At 34.8% G+C, this 14,385-nt stretch overlaps 1 protein-coding gene across 1 annotated transcript; it reads left to right on the forward strand.

The window, feature by feature from the left end:
• The first annotated feature begins 6,802 nt into the window (after positions 1-6,802).
• LOC132174925 (putative ABC transporter C family member 15) lies at positions 6,803-13,892 on the forward strand. Its single transcript, XM_088513966.1, has 11 exons — positions 6,803-6,876; positions 7,420-9,743; positions 9,863-9,949; positions 10,303-10,953; positions 11,150-11,314; positions 11,600-11,894; positions 12,168-12,382; positions 12,583-12,888; positions 12,995-13,058; positions 13,162-13,405; positions 13,478-13,892. The coding sequence occupies exons 1-11, from the start codon at positions 6,843-6,845 to the stop codon at positions 13,599-13,601; spliced, it is 4,509 nt and encodes a 1,502-aa protein (XP_088370092.1). The 5' UTR covers positions 6,803-6,842; the 3' UTR covers positions 13,602-13,892.
• The last annotated feature ends 493 nt before the right edge of the window (positions 13,893-14,385 follow it).

A 14,385-nucleotide genomic window follows, 5' to 3' on the forward strand; every position in this document is an offset into this window, starting at 1 on the left:
ACTTTTGGAGTTTGCCTTCATCCTCATGTGCCTTGGTGCTCATGAAATAAGAGTTGTAGTATTTCCCATACCTGATCTTAGGTCCCATTTGTTTTGATAGAAGTTGAATCAAGAAAAACCCTTCCATGCTGTATTTCATGGCTACATAGCATACGGATGGAAATACTATTAGGCTACAGCAAATGATTCTTTTAAGCTGAGATAATATCATTATTTTACATGTGCAAGCATTTGCAATTATCTAAATCTTAAGCAAGCAAGGGTTTTTCTGCAATCTTTCTGCTGAGTATGAAAGCTGTCTGAGATGAACTAATGAGATCATTCAAACATATGCAGTATACACACAACATAAGTTGTAACGACCCAGGTAAGGAGCTATCCACATTGGAGCTATCATTGTAAAATGATTAGTCAATTTTGAGCTTACTATAATTTCTTATAAAAGCTAGTCTCACTTAGTAAAGAATAAATGTGTGATTTAATACTCGTGAGTGTCTTGGGTCTTTTTTATGGAAGAGACCTTCTCCTCTACCATTAACACCCAACACACAAACCCATTAACCAAATACATACCCACACCACATAAATTTCAAAATAGTAAATCCATATACCATAAATCATTTTGAGGCTTCGATAAACTTAAAGAAAAGTGTTAAGATCTTCCACTTGAAACTTGATTCATGCCTTTTTGCTCCGAGGACACTACCTTCTCTTTTTCTCCTTTCAAATTTCTCAACTTCACTTTCTCTCTTTCTCTATCTATTTTCTCTCTCTTGGGGCTATTGATCGTGGTTTGAAGTTTGGGGTGTGCAAAATGAAACCCTAACCCAAAATCCCCCTTTTTATAGCTCAAAACACGTCCTTGTTGCATTCTAGTTCATCACCGTTTGATCAGGCTGGAGCGACTCAACCCTGGATGCCCAGTGAGGTACTTACCGCATACAAACTGACAATTGCTTGACAAGAGTCAAAAAGTGTCACTCTCCATCTACATAAGAAGGGAAAGAAAGTGGAAGCAAAAATAAGACAGCATATTCTTGTCACTTGACTAAGATAGATATACTTTTTTTTTTTTTGGAGTTTGCCTTCATCCTCATGTGCCTTGGTGCTCATGAAATAAGAGTTGTAGTATTTCCCATACCTGATCTTAGGTCCCATTTGTTTTGATAGAAGTTGAATCAAGAAAAACCCTTCCATGCTGTATTTCATGGCTACATAGCATACGGATGGAAATACTATTAGGCTACAGCAAATGATTCTTTTAAGCTGAGATAATATCATTATTTTACATGTGCAAGCATTTGCAATTATCTAAATCTTAAGCAAGCAAGGGTTTTTCTGCAATCTTTCTGCTGAGTATGAAAGCTGTCTGAGATGAACTAATGAGATCATTCAAACATATGCAGCATACGCACAACATAAGTTGTAACGACCCAGGTAAGGAGCTATCCACATTGGAGCTATCATTGTAAAATGATTAGTCAATTTGGAGCTTACTATAATTTCTTATAAAAGCTAGTCTCACTTAGTAAAGAATAAATGTGTGATTTAATACTCATGAGTGTCTTGGGTCTTTTTTATGGAAGAGACCTTCTCCTCTACCATTAACACCCAACACACAAACCCATTAACCAAATACATACCCACACCACATAAATTTCAAAATAGTAAATCCATATACCATAAATCATTTTGAGGCTTCGATAAACTTAAAGAAAAGTGTTAAGATCTTCCACTTGAAACTTGATTCATGCCTTTTTGCTCCGAGGACACTACCTTCTCTTTTTCTCCTTTCAAATTTCTCAACTTCACTTTCTCTCTTTCTCTATCTATTTTCTCTCTCCTGGGGCTATTGATCGTGGTTTGAAGTTTGCGGTGTGCAAAATGAAACCCTAACCCAAAATCCCCCTTTTTATAGCTCAAAACACGTCCTTGTTGCATTCTAGTTCATCATCGTTTGATCATTGCTCTAGACAACATTGCATAAGCTTGGTAAAATAGGCCTAGCTTTCGCTACGACTCCTAGGGTTATCGGTTTGTGGTTTGAAGTTTGGGGGCGCACAAAATGAAACCCTAACCCAAAAACCCCAATTTTATAGCTCAAAACGTATCCTTTTGCACATTCTAGGCTGTCACCGTTCAATTGTTGCACTAGAACAATTGATCATTGCTCTAGACAGCATTGTGTAGTGCCCGATAAAACAGGCATAACTATCACCATGAGACTTAGAATTGCGCATGTGACCCTATTTCAAAAAGCTCTTTTTGAAATGCACATCGTGGTCGCTATTCCATGCTTGGTGAGTATCATTTTTACGGTTCAAAATACAATATTTTTCCTTTTAAGGCAGTGTTTTCAGCTTCTCACGCCCTTTAGGAAACTTACCTTTACTTTCGCACCATAATTGCTTTCATAATTATTATTTTAATCATTCTCCTTTAGTTACCATGTATTTTCATTAGATTTATCAACATTACACTTGATTTCACATTTTCAATCTACGATAGGGGTGTCAATCTGGTCCCGATTACTGGTTATTAGCTAAAATTAGTAACCGTAACCGGGGTACTCAGTTATTAAATTTAGAAAACTGGAACCGGTAACCGGCTACCGGTTACCCGGTTATGTAATAACTGGCCAATTACTGGTTGGTACCCGGTTATCCCAACCGGTAACCGGGTTTTCAAAAAATTGTGCATTTTGGGCCTATTTTGGATAGTGGGCTTAATTGAGGCATTTTTGGCCATTTTAAAAAATAATTATGGTTTTTTAGCCCAATAAGCTAGGCTTATTTATGGTTGTTCTTTGCTTTCATAATGCATTTAGTGCCCTAAAAACCCAAAGAAAAAATAAAATAAAAACAAGTACATATACAAACCAACAACCAAAAGAAATAACCCATTACAATAAAAATAACCCCTTAACACTATATATTATATATATTAATATACATATATAATATATATTTATTATATTTATCTATAGACACCCGGTTACTGGTAGGGGTGCAAAGGCGGTTACGGTTAGCGGTTAGTGGCAATAACCGCTAACCGTAACCGCCCTAGCGGTTAGTGGCCGGTTAGCGGTTAGTGAAATAGATAACCGCCCGCTAACCGCTTTTTTAAAATTGAGCTTTTTTTTACCCTCATTTTTTTTTCTTGTATTTTTAATATCTTCTTGGGCCCAATTGCTATAAATATTTGAATTGTCATTGGATCATATGATTAAGTGTTAATCTTATAAACTTACAAACAAACAAAAATACTTCAATTGTAGTTATAAGTAACACATTGTTTAATCCAATGTCAATTATTTAATTTGATATTATATGAATCACATTGTCATTATCATTGTACATGAATAATTGATTAAGTATTGGAATTGTAATTGGATCATATAGTTAAATATTTATCTTATACATTTATATTATTCAATATGCATATAATATAACTATAAGCAATTATATATATATATATATATATATATATATATATATATATATATATATATATATATAATTCAAAATTGTTCAAAATTGTTAATTTTCTTTTTTTTTTTCTTTCAAAAAATGGTTAAATTTCTTTTTCTAAAAAATGTTCAAAAAATACATTAATACTTCAATTGTGATTATAAGTAACACATTGTTGAATCTAATGTCAATTACTTAATTTGATATTATATAGTCTCATTAAATTATATCATATGATTCATATGATTAATTATTTAAATTCTTATCATATTTACTTATAATCTTTTTTCTTTGAATTGAACTTAATATCTAATGGTAAATGGTAATGCTCAAACTCCTAAATCCTAAATTCCTACAGTATCTAATAATGCTTTAATTAAATTGTAGACTTGTAGTTATAAGTAACATATTGTTTAATTCAATTGAATCAATTGTGATTATCATTGTACATGAATCATATGATTAACTTGTAGACTTATGACTTATGAGTTATGTCATATTATATATGTATTATTTATTATTATATAATCATATGATTTAATGATCAAGTCATCATGTGATATAATCATATCAATTATAGTGATAATATATAAATTACTAAAATTATAATGATAATACATTAATACTTAAATTATGTTTATAAGTAACACATTGGTCATTGTTTAATCCAATGTCAATTACTTAATTTGATATTATACGAATCATATCATCATTGTACATTAATAATATGATTCACTTGAAGTCTTGAATAAAGTATTTGAATTGTCATTGAATCATATGATTAACTATTGATATTATACATTTATATTATTCATATACATATGTAGACTTATATAAACTTATAGGTTTATAACATACATTGGAAATAAGTCTCTAGATATTTAATTGTTGTATTAGTATGAATTAGTATATTTATGAGTTATGTCATATTATATATGTAGAATTTGTTATTATATAATCAAATGATTTAATAATCAATCTCATGTGATATAATCATATAAATTATAGTGATAATATATTAATACTCAAATTGTGATTTGATTATTTTTAAAAAAAAATTGTGATTTAATGATCAAGTGATTATATGATATAATCATATAAATTATAGTGATAATATATTAATACTCAAATTGTGATTTAATTATTTTTAAAAAAAATTGTGATTTAATGATCAAGTGATTATGTTATATGTATAAATATTTTTATAATTATAATTATAAAAATATATTATATAAAAAGGCGGTTAGCGGTTAGCGGTTACGGTTAGTAGACCCAATAACCGCTAACCGCTAGGCGGTTATGGCGGTTAGGCGGTTAGCGGTTAATGCGGTTAGACGGTTAGGCGGTTAGGCGGTTGGCGGTTATAGCGGTTAGCGGTTAGCGGGCGGTTAAAAACCGCCCGCCTTTGCACCCCTAGTTACTGGTTATAACTGGGTGTGTGAAAATACAATCGTTATTTTGTATTTTGTCATTTTGCTTGCATTGAGGAGTACATTGTCATTGTTTTGATAGTTTGGGAGGTAAATTGTCACAATTAATAGTTTGGGGATAGATTATTATTGAAGTGGTAGTTTAAGGGGATTAAGTGGACTTTATCCTAATTTATATAAACTCTAAGGGCAGCCAATGGCAATTTATTTTGATAGGGGTCAAACCTAATTTTTAGGACCAAATACACATACTATTTCTACTATATAAATAATTTTTAAGAAAAATTTCCAAAACAGGGGGCAATGACCCCCAGCCCCTGGTTTAGAAAAATTTTCAAAAAGAAAAGTAGTAGGGTAAAGTAATAGGTCCCACAAAGTGTTTGGATTTTGTCCAAATCAAGTGCTATATGTTCTTGGCAGAAGCTATGGTTCAGAGTTATTTAAAAGGGGGAAGTACTACCAACCAAATAAATGAATCCAATTTTTTTTTCAAACAGACGTGGCAGACAAAAGAGAGAAATACATTTTTTTAAGAGGAGTGCTAGGCTTACAAACAAATTTTACAGAAAAACTTTTACAAACTAATGTGGCAGAACATGATTAGGTTTTTTAAAATTTGAATTTATCTTATATTCAATCATGTTGTACCACATCATGTAGTAAAATTTTTTCTATAAAATTTATTTGTAAGCCTACTGTTCCTCTTTTTTAAAAACCCTTATCACGTTAGTTTGAAAATTTTTCTGAGTTTGTTTGTTTGGCTCTCTACAACTTCTCATTCAAAAGTATTGTAGTTTTATCCCAAATTTAATTACGCCTGCAAGAAATTTTTCTGAAATAAAATCTTAAAGAAGATCAATTACCATATTGCTAATTTGCTACAACAGTGTAATTATACTTCTTATCTCAGTAGAATATAATTAATCAAATATAAGAAAGATGTTCCGTTTGTTAAACTCTTTGTTTTTTGTTTTTTTTTTTTTTTTCAAAAATATTGACAAACAACAAAACAATACTCAACATACAAAAACAATTTTTACTTTTGTGCAAAATGTAAACCCTAAGAAAACTTTTGTGATTCTCAAGGGATTCTCCACCATTTAAAGACTGATAATTTTTACTTTTGTGCAAAATGTAAACCCTAAGAAAACTTTTGTGATTCTCAAGGGATTCTCCACCATTTAAAGACTGATAATTTTTACTTTTGTGCAAAATGTAAACCCTAAGAAAACTTTTGTGATTCTCAAGGGATTCTCCACCATTTAAAGACTGATAAGAGTCAGACACCACTTTATTACACGGTGGGGTTGTGACCTTTGCAGAAGCTTAATTTTAAACCATTTGTTTTAAAATTTTGTAAGACCCATCATCTAGCTTTTGATTGCTGCAAGCCTGCACACATGCCTAAACAACACCACTTTATCACACACTAGTGGGGTTGTAACCTTTTCAGAAACCAATTGTTTTAAAAACTTTTAAGACCCATCATCTAGCTTTTGATTGCTGCTCACATGCCTAATCAACACGTATCACACAAAAGAGATTATTATTCTTAAAAAAAAATACAAAAAGCAGAAATACAAATTTTTTTTTTTTTTTTTTGCTGAAACATATGGCGGCGACCGCAACTCTACCCGGCACTCCTATGCTCAACAAAAACGCGTGGCACTCCACTGTTGTAATGCCGAGTCATTATTATGTAGTATATGAATATGGATCTAAGGAATGTGTAAATACAAGGCATGTGCATTAATTAACACAATTCCAAAGTTTGTGTATGGAATAAAGAAAATATTCACGTCACATGTTGTCTGTCATCAACACTTGTTATGGTCCCCATCAGTTCCCATAATCATTAGCTGGTCTGAGAGGTTGTTCGATACAGAGAAACCATCAGCAGCTAGAAGGAAGACTGCAGAAGCTCGAAGCTGGGGAAGGAAGCATGCTTTTGGAGGACATCATCATGTTCAATTTACGTAAGTTATAGCCATTTTTGAGGGATACTTCCACGCAAAAAGCACACATGAAAGACAGAGACATAAACATGAGCATGAGAGGAAGAGAGTATAATTTACTCCTTTGTCGGTGTTATGGTTTTTGTCATTTTAGTTTGTAGTGTTGATGGATTATGCAAAAATACTCTTTTAAGCCCATAAACACACTTTTATTCTGTGTTTTTTTTGAGTAAGTTTTCCATTAGTTTTAGTTTACTCAAAAAACAATTTTAGCCCTCCAAGTATGTATCATCTTCTACCCTCATTAATTCTTGAATCATGATGGTTTCAATTTAGTTCTTAACTTCAATTTAGTAAAACTCAAAATTGCTCATTGTACTATTTTTTTATTTTATTATGATTTTTTTTTTCTATTGGGTTTCTTACAAAGTGTCCATATTATGGGAGATTCCAGCAGTATCAAGTAGTTTTTTTTTTTTTTTTTGGGTGTGTGTGTGTGTGTATGACTTTTGGAGCCTGTTTTATGATGTTTGAGAGAACTTAAGATTCTTCAATTTTGGATAGGATGGCGGCAGTTGGAATCACCGTGTCTTTGGGAGCAAGTCAGCATAGTTGTGCCACTGGGGTTCCTTGCAATTATCTTACTACATCTTGCAGGAAAACTTGTGGGCCTAATTTTCAAACACAGAACAAATGATACAGATAGAGGCATAGACAAGTACCCCATTAGAATAAAACTCAGCATTACCTATAAGGCTAGCATAATTTGTACCAGTGTTCTACTGGGGACTCATTTCTTAATGCTACTGATGCTGCTAAATGGTATGGGAACTCGGTGCAAATCTAAGGCTTGGGCCTTCTCATCAGAAATCATGCAAATGCTATCATGTGCAATTACTCTGATTGCAGTATACATAGTACCAAATAGAAAGTACATCAAGTTCCCCTGGATCCTAAGAGGATGGTGGCTTTGCAACTTCTTGTTGTCCATCATCTGCATAGCTCTTGATGCCCATTTTATAATGATAAACCATGGCAAGCTTGGCGCAAGAGATTTTGCTGACTTCCTTGGTCTGCTTGCATCCACATGCCTCTTGGGCATTTCAATCAGAGGGAAGACAGACATTGTCTTCGTTGTCCCAAGTGGCACTGCTGAGCCCCTTCTGGATGGAAAAACTGATAAAAATTCGGAATGCATTAGAGAATCTCTATACGGGAAAGCTACTCTTGTCCAACTAGTTACCTTCTCTTGGCTCAATCCCTTATTTGCTCTTGGGTTTACGAAGCCCATCGAACTGGATGAAATTCCAAATGTTGATATCAAGAACTCTGCAGGATTTGTTTCCCACTCATTCAACGAGAGCCTTCAACAAGTTAAGGAGAGAGATGGAACTACAAACCCATCCATCTACAAGGCAATCTACTTGTTTATCAGGAAGAGAGCAGCAATCAATGCATTTTTTGCAATGGTTAGTGCTGCAACATCATATGTTGGCCCATACCTCATTGAAGACTTTGTAAATTTCCTGTCCCAGAAGAGCACCCGGAGTTTAGAGAGTGGCTACCTTCTTGCACTAGCCTTTCTAGGTGCCAAAATGGTTGAGACAATAGCACAGAGGCAATGGATTTTTGGGGCACGCCAACTAGGCCTTCGCCTTAGAGCTGCTATGATATCTCGGATTTATAAAAAAGGGTTAGTTCTGTCAAGCCGATCCCGCCAAAGCCACACTAGTGGAGAGATCATCAACTATATGAGTGTAGATATCGAAAGAATCACAGATTTCATTTGGTACTTAAACGTAGTATGGATGTTACCCATACAAATTTCCTTAGCCATATACATTCTACATACAACTCTAGGTTTAGGTTCAATGGGTGCATTAGCAGCAACGTCAATAGTTATGGCTTGCAATATACCCCTTACAAGGCTCCAAAAGAGATACCAATCTAAGATCATGGAAGCTAAGGACAATAGGATGAAAGCCACTTCAGAAGTTCTTCGAAACATGAAGACTCTTAAACTTCAAGCATGGGATAGTCAGTTCCTTAACAATTTAGAGAGCTTGAGGAAAATAGAGTATAGTTGGTTATGGAAATCACTAAGATTGTCAGCATTGTCAGGTTTTATCTTTTGGATATCACCTATGTTTATTTCTGTGATAACTTTTGGGACATGTATTCTAATGGGGATTGAACTCACAGTTGGGAGAGTCTTATCTGCTTTGGCAACCTTCAGAATGCTACAAGACCCTATATTTGGTCTGCCCGACTTACTCTCTGCAATTGCACAAGGAAAAGTCTCAGCAGATAGAATTGCTTCCTACCTACAGAAAGAGGAAATTCAAAGTGACCTCATCAAGTATCTTCCAAGAGATCAAACAAAGTTTGACATCCAGATTGAAAGTGGGGAATTCAGCTGGGATCCTGAGTCTAGAAATCCAACTCTTGAAGGAATACAATTAAAAGTGAAGAGGGGAATGAAGGTGGCGATATGCGGGACTGTGGGATCAGGGAAGTCTAGCCTACTTTCATGCATTCTTGGAGAAATACAAATGCTGTCAGGGACAGTGAAGATCAGTGGTACAAAGGCTTATGTACCTCAGTCTCCATGGATACTAACAGGAAATGTAAGGGAGAATATTCTCTTTGGGAATCAATATGACACTACTAAGTACGACAGAACAGTTAAAGCCTGTGCTTTGGAAAAAGATTTTGAACTATTCTCCTTTGGTGACCTAACAGAGATTGGAGAAAGAGGGATAAATTTGAGTGGAGGTCAGAAGCAAAGGATACAGATTGCTCGTGCAGTTTACCAAGATGCTGATATATATCTACTGGATGACCCTTTCAGTGCTGTTGATGCTCATACTGGCACCCAAATTTTTGAGGTTAGTAGACCATGTCCAAAGCTAAAGTATAAGGATGTCTCTCAATTTTTGAGGCAACATTTCAATAGAAATTGACATTTGTTTATTGTTTCATTTACTGTTTCATTTACCTTTTTCAGGAATGCCTGATGGGGATTCTTAAAGACAAGACTATACTTTTTGTTACCCACCAAGTTGAGTTTCTTCCAGCAGCAGACCTTATTATGGTAAGCAAGACATAACAACTTCTCTATCTGTTCTTTAATAATTTGAGAAGATAAAAGTAAAGGACATTATATAGTAGTGAACAATTGAAAAAAAAATTCAGGATAGTTTTGAGTGATTGAAAAAGGAGATGCTAAAAAAGAAGATGCATATGTTGTTATTCCAGGATTACTTGATAATTTGAGAACCATCCTTACAGGGAAGAACGGGAACCTAATGAAGAATTAACTTTATTTTGCTGAAGTACATATAAATCACAAGAATGTTAACTTGGGAGTAAAAATTTACAGAATTTTCTACAAAGCTTAGGATTGTACGTGGTACATTGGGCTGCATCTGACATAAATTTCAACAGGTGATGCAAAATGGAAGAATTGCACAAGCTGGACGATTCGAGGAGCTTTTAAAGCAAAATATAGGATTTGAAGTTTTAGTTGGTGCTCATAGTGAAGCTCTAGAGTCAATCCTCACAGCTGAAAACTCAAGTAAAACAGCTCCAAGTCCTACAGCTGATGATGAATCCAACATAGATTCAACTTTAAATGCAGAGCTTCTACACACACAACATGACTCAGAGCACAATCTTTCTCTAGAAATAACAGAAAAAGCATGCAAATTGTTCCCAGATGAAGAAAGAGAGAAAGGAAGCGTTGGAAAAGAAGTTTACTGGTCTTATTTGACCACTGTGAAAGGTGGAGCCCTTGTTCCATTTATCCTTTTGGCACATTCATCATTCCAAGTATTACAGATAGCAAGTAACTACTGGATGGCATGGGCTACTCCTCCCACAAGTGAGACTCAACCGAAAGTGGCAATGAACTTCATATTGCTTGTTTATATATTACTTGCCGTTGCAAGTTCAATTTGCGTGCTGGCACGAAACACGCTAGTAGCACTAGCAGGACTTTGGACATCACAAAAGCTTTTCACCAAAATGCTGCATAGTGTACTCCGGGCACCAATGGCATTTTTTGATTCAACCCCATTTGGAAGAATCTTAAACCGGGTAACTTATACTTTCACAAAGTTTATGTTGATTTTAGTTGAATGTATGTATTATGCTGAGTCTATGTCAGAAAATAATAGCTTCCAAAAGGCAGCAGGCTAAAGATGAAAAAATCAAAAACCAATTAGTGATAGAACTTCAATCAATTAGAGTTATTTTTCAAGAAGACTGACAGCGCAAGGTTACATCACTGCAGGCATCTACAGATCAAAGTGTGGTAGACTTGGAACTGGCAGGAAAAGTAGGTTGGTGTGCCTTTTCAATAATTCAGATTCTAGGAACCATTGCTGTGATGTCGCAAGTGGCATGGGAAGTATTTGTCATCTTCATTCCAGTAACTGCAATCTGCATATGGTGCCAAGTAAGACACTACTTTCATCTTCTATATATACTGGAGATGATTACTTAATATGTGGGGAGCATGACAAGGGCAATAACAATTTTGACTTCAAAAGCAATGTGAATACTCTCATATTAACAAGAACTGTGCTGCCAACAGTGTAAAATTATGTCTTGAAATCCAATAATGGATTCACTTCTAACACTAAAGTATAATTATGTGAGATTATTATTAAGTTCAGAACAGCCTCTCTCTCTCTCTCTCCCTCTCACGGAGCTGATCAATTATTAATTGTGGTTTTTCCAGCGATACTACATAGCAACGGCAAGAGAACTGGCCCGCGTAGCAGGTATTCAACGAGCACCAATCCTCCACCACTTTGCAGAATCACTAGCAGGAGCAGCAACAATCCGTGCTTTTGATCAAGAAGACCGTTTCATTGACAGGAACCTCGGTCTTGTTGACAACCACTCAAGGCCATGGTTTCATAATGTGTCAGCAATGGAATGGCTTTCTTTTAGACTCAATTTGCTATCCAACTTTGTGTTTGCCTTCTCATTGGTTGTACTGGTCACCCTCCCTGAAGGAGTTATCAATCCAAGTGAGTATCACTAGTCTTTTCAGAAACAGTGCACTGTAATTTCCATGAATGTAGCAACTGCATTTTTATATTGTTAAAAAATTATTTGCTTCCTTATATTTGGGGCTTGGATATCGCCAAGCAGAGGACAAATTAGGATTAGGTCCCAATAATGCATTGCAACAGATACTCAATCAGTTACCTATTTTCATGCAAGTAAATAGAGTTTCTTCAAAAGCTATAGAAATAAAAAATATAGTGAGAAAACTTATCTGGAATTGGGCTTTTTAACAGGCATTGCAGGGTTGGCAGTAACATATGGAATCAATTTGAATGTCGCACAAGCTGCAGTTATATGGAACATATGCAATGCAGAAAATAAGATGATATCAGTTGAAAGAATTCTTCAGTACTCAAATATAAAAAGTGAAGCACCACTTGTGATTGAAGACAGCAGACCACCAAACAACTGGCCAGAAGTTGGAACAATTTGCTTTAAACATTTGCAGGTAAGCCTCTAAAGCAGAGTTAAAACCACAACAAAATATGTTCAAAACCTTCAACATTGATTTAAATATCAATTTATTTTTGTGATCCATCTATAGTAAGCACAATTCCAAGAAGTAACAACACGGTTGTATGTCAAATCCAGTTTTAACGAAAAATTCCCAATTTACTTATAAGTACAAGTGGTTTTATTGTCTTGCAGATCCGATATGCTGAGCATCTTCCATTTGTCCTGAAAAACATTAACTGTACATTTCCAGGAGGGAAGAAAGTTGGTGTTGTAGGAAGGACGGGGAGTGGGAAATCAACCCTCATACAAGCTATTTTCAGGATTGTTGAACTCAGAGAGGCAAGCATCATCATTGATGATGTGGACATTTGCAAAATAGGCCTTCATGACTTGAGATCAAGGCTTAGCATCATACCACAGGAGCCAATAATGTTTGAGGGAACTGTTAGAACAAACCTAGACCCTCTACAGAAATATTCTGACAGTGAAATATGGGAGGTAATATTTATTATTCTTGTCAAATTTTCAATAACAATTTACAAATTATCTTATCATTGTTTCTATCTGGCATTTTGCTAACTGGAAAATTTTTTCAACTTTACAGGCTCTAGATAAATGTCAGCTAGGTCATCTTGTGCGTGCTAAGGAAGAGAAGTTGGATTCCACAGGTCAGGTTCATCAACTTGGACTATTGGATATGGTTGATTGTATGCCTTTTTTTTTTTTTTTTCTTTTTTTGAGACTCTCTGTAATATGCATGTCTATTAACAGTGGTTGAAAATGGAGAAAATTGGAGTGTGGGCCAAAGACAGTTATTTTGTCTTGGAAGAGCCTTGCTGAAGAAGAGTAGCATTCTTGTGCTGGATGAAGCGACAGCATCAGTTGATTCTGCAACTGATGGAGTGATACAGAAGATCATTAGTGAAGAGTTTAAAAATCAAACAGTTGTCACTATAGCTCACAGAATCCACACAGTTATAGATAGCGATCTCATTTTGGTCCTCAGTGAAGGCAAGTATAATTCATTTAAGTATATATCATGAAAATATTGAACAATAGTCTAAAGGACTTGTGCTTGAACAGGAAGAATTGCAGAATATGACACTCCAGGAGAGCTACTGAAACGGCCGGATTCTTTCTTCTCTAAACTCATACGGGAGTACTCCTCAAGATCACAAAGTTTCAACAGCTTAGCAAATAGGCATGATTAGCTCTCACTTCAAAGACTGAAAAAATTTCCGGATATTAAATTTGGCAGAGCACGAGAGGTCAAAAGGGTAATTGCAACAAGCAGAAGACTAAGATCATCTTGAGAAATAAAATGCACAAAAGAAAACACCAGGAAGAAGACATTATAATTCCTTTTCTAGTGTAGCATTTAAGATTGTCTCAGCTAATAAAAGACCTTCAATAATTGGTTTATGCCAATTTATGTTCAAATGGATGCTTCAAAAAATGTGTAAACTATGTGCATGCTGATTCAGAGATTCCAACTTATTTCATGCAGAAAACATGTTTGTCAACTTTGTATTGAGCCTTGAAGAATAATTTTCTCATGACTTCACAAAACAAAACATATCCATTTTCTTTCTTTTTCATCAACTTTTCCTGGCAACCAATCAAATTGCAGAAGAAACATCCTCACAAGTGATCACTACACTGTCATTAAGGGAAAGGAATCCCCTACTGCCCGTATTTAAGACAAACCAAAATTCTCAGATATTTGTTTATGATAAAACGTATATATATATATATATATATATATATATATTGACAATTGAAGTGAGAACCTGAAGAATGACGTCACCTGCTCTTCTCCTCCTTTCCTTCAAGTGCACTGCACAAAAAATATGAAGAAATCAAGAGATGGAAAAAGAAATAGCAGAATATGCTCATTAACACTAGAATCCTATTTGGCTTTTGTCTCAACAGCGCTACGACAGCCCGTCTAAGACATCGCTTAAACGACTTCGTCGTTTAAGGACCTTCATATAA

This window comes from Corylus avellana, chromosome 2 (genome assembly GCF_965113065.1).
Source record: "Corylus avellana chromosome 2, dhCorAvel1.hap1.2, whole genome shotgun sequence".
Lineage (NCBI taxonomy): Eukaryota > Viridiplantae > Streptophyta > Magnoliopsida > Fagales > Betulaceae > Corylus > Corylus avellana.

What these genes read in the sequence shown, in the direction of transcription:
- LOC132174925 (XM_088513966.1), top strand. Translation starts at nt 6,843, where the DNA reads ATGCTTTTGGAGGACATCATCATGTTCAATTTAC. An exon ending in CAGCAGCAGACCTTATTATG is followed by an intron (nt 9,950 to 10,302) that starts GTAAGCAAGACA and finishes AAATTTCAACAG; the next exon opens with GTGATGCAAAATGGAAGAAT. An exon ending in TTGGAAGAATCTTAAACCGG is followed by an intron (nt 10,954 to 11,149) that starts GTAACTTATACT and finishes ACATCACTGCAG; the next exon opens with GCATCTACAGATCAAAGTGT.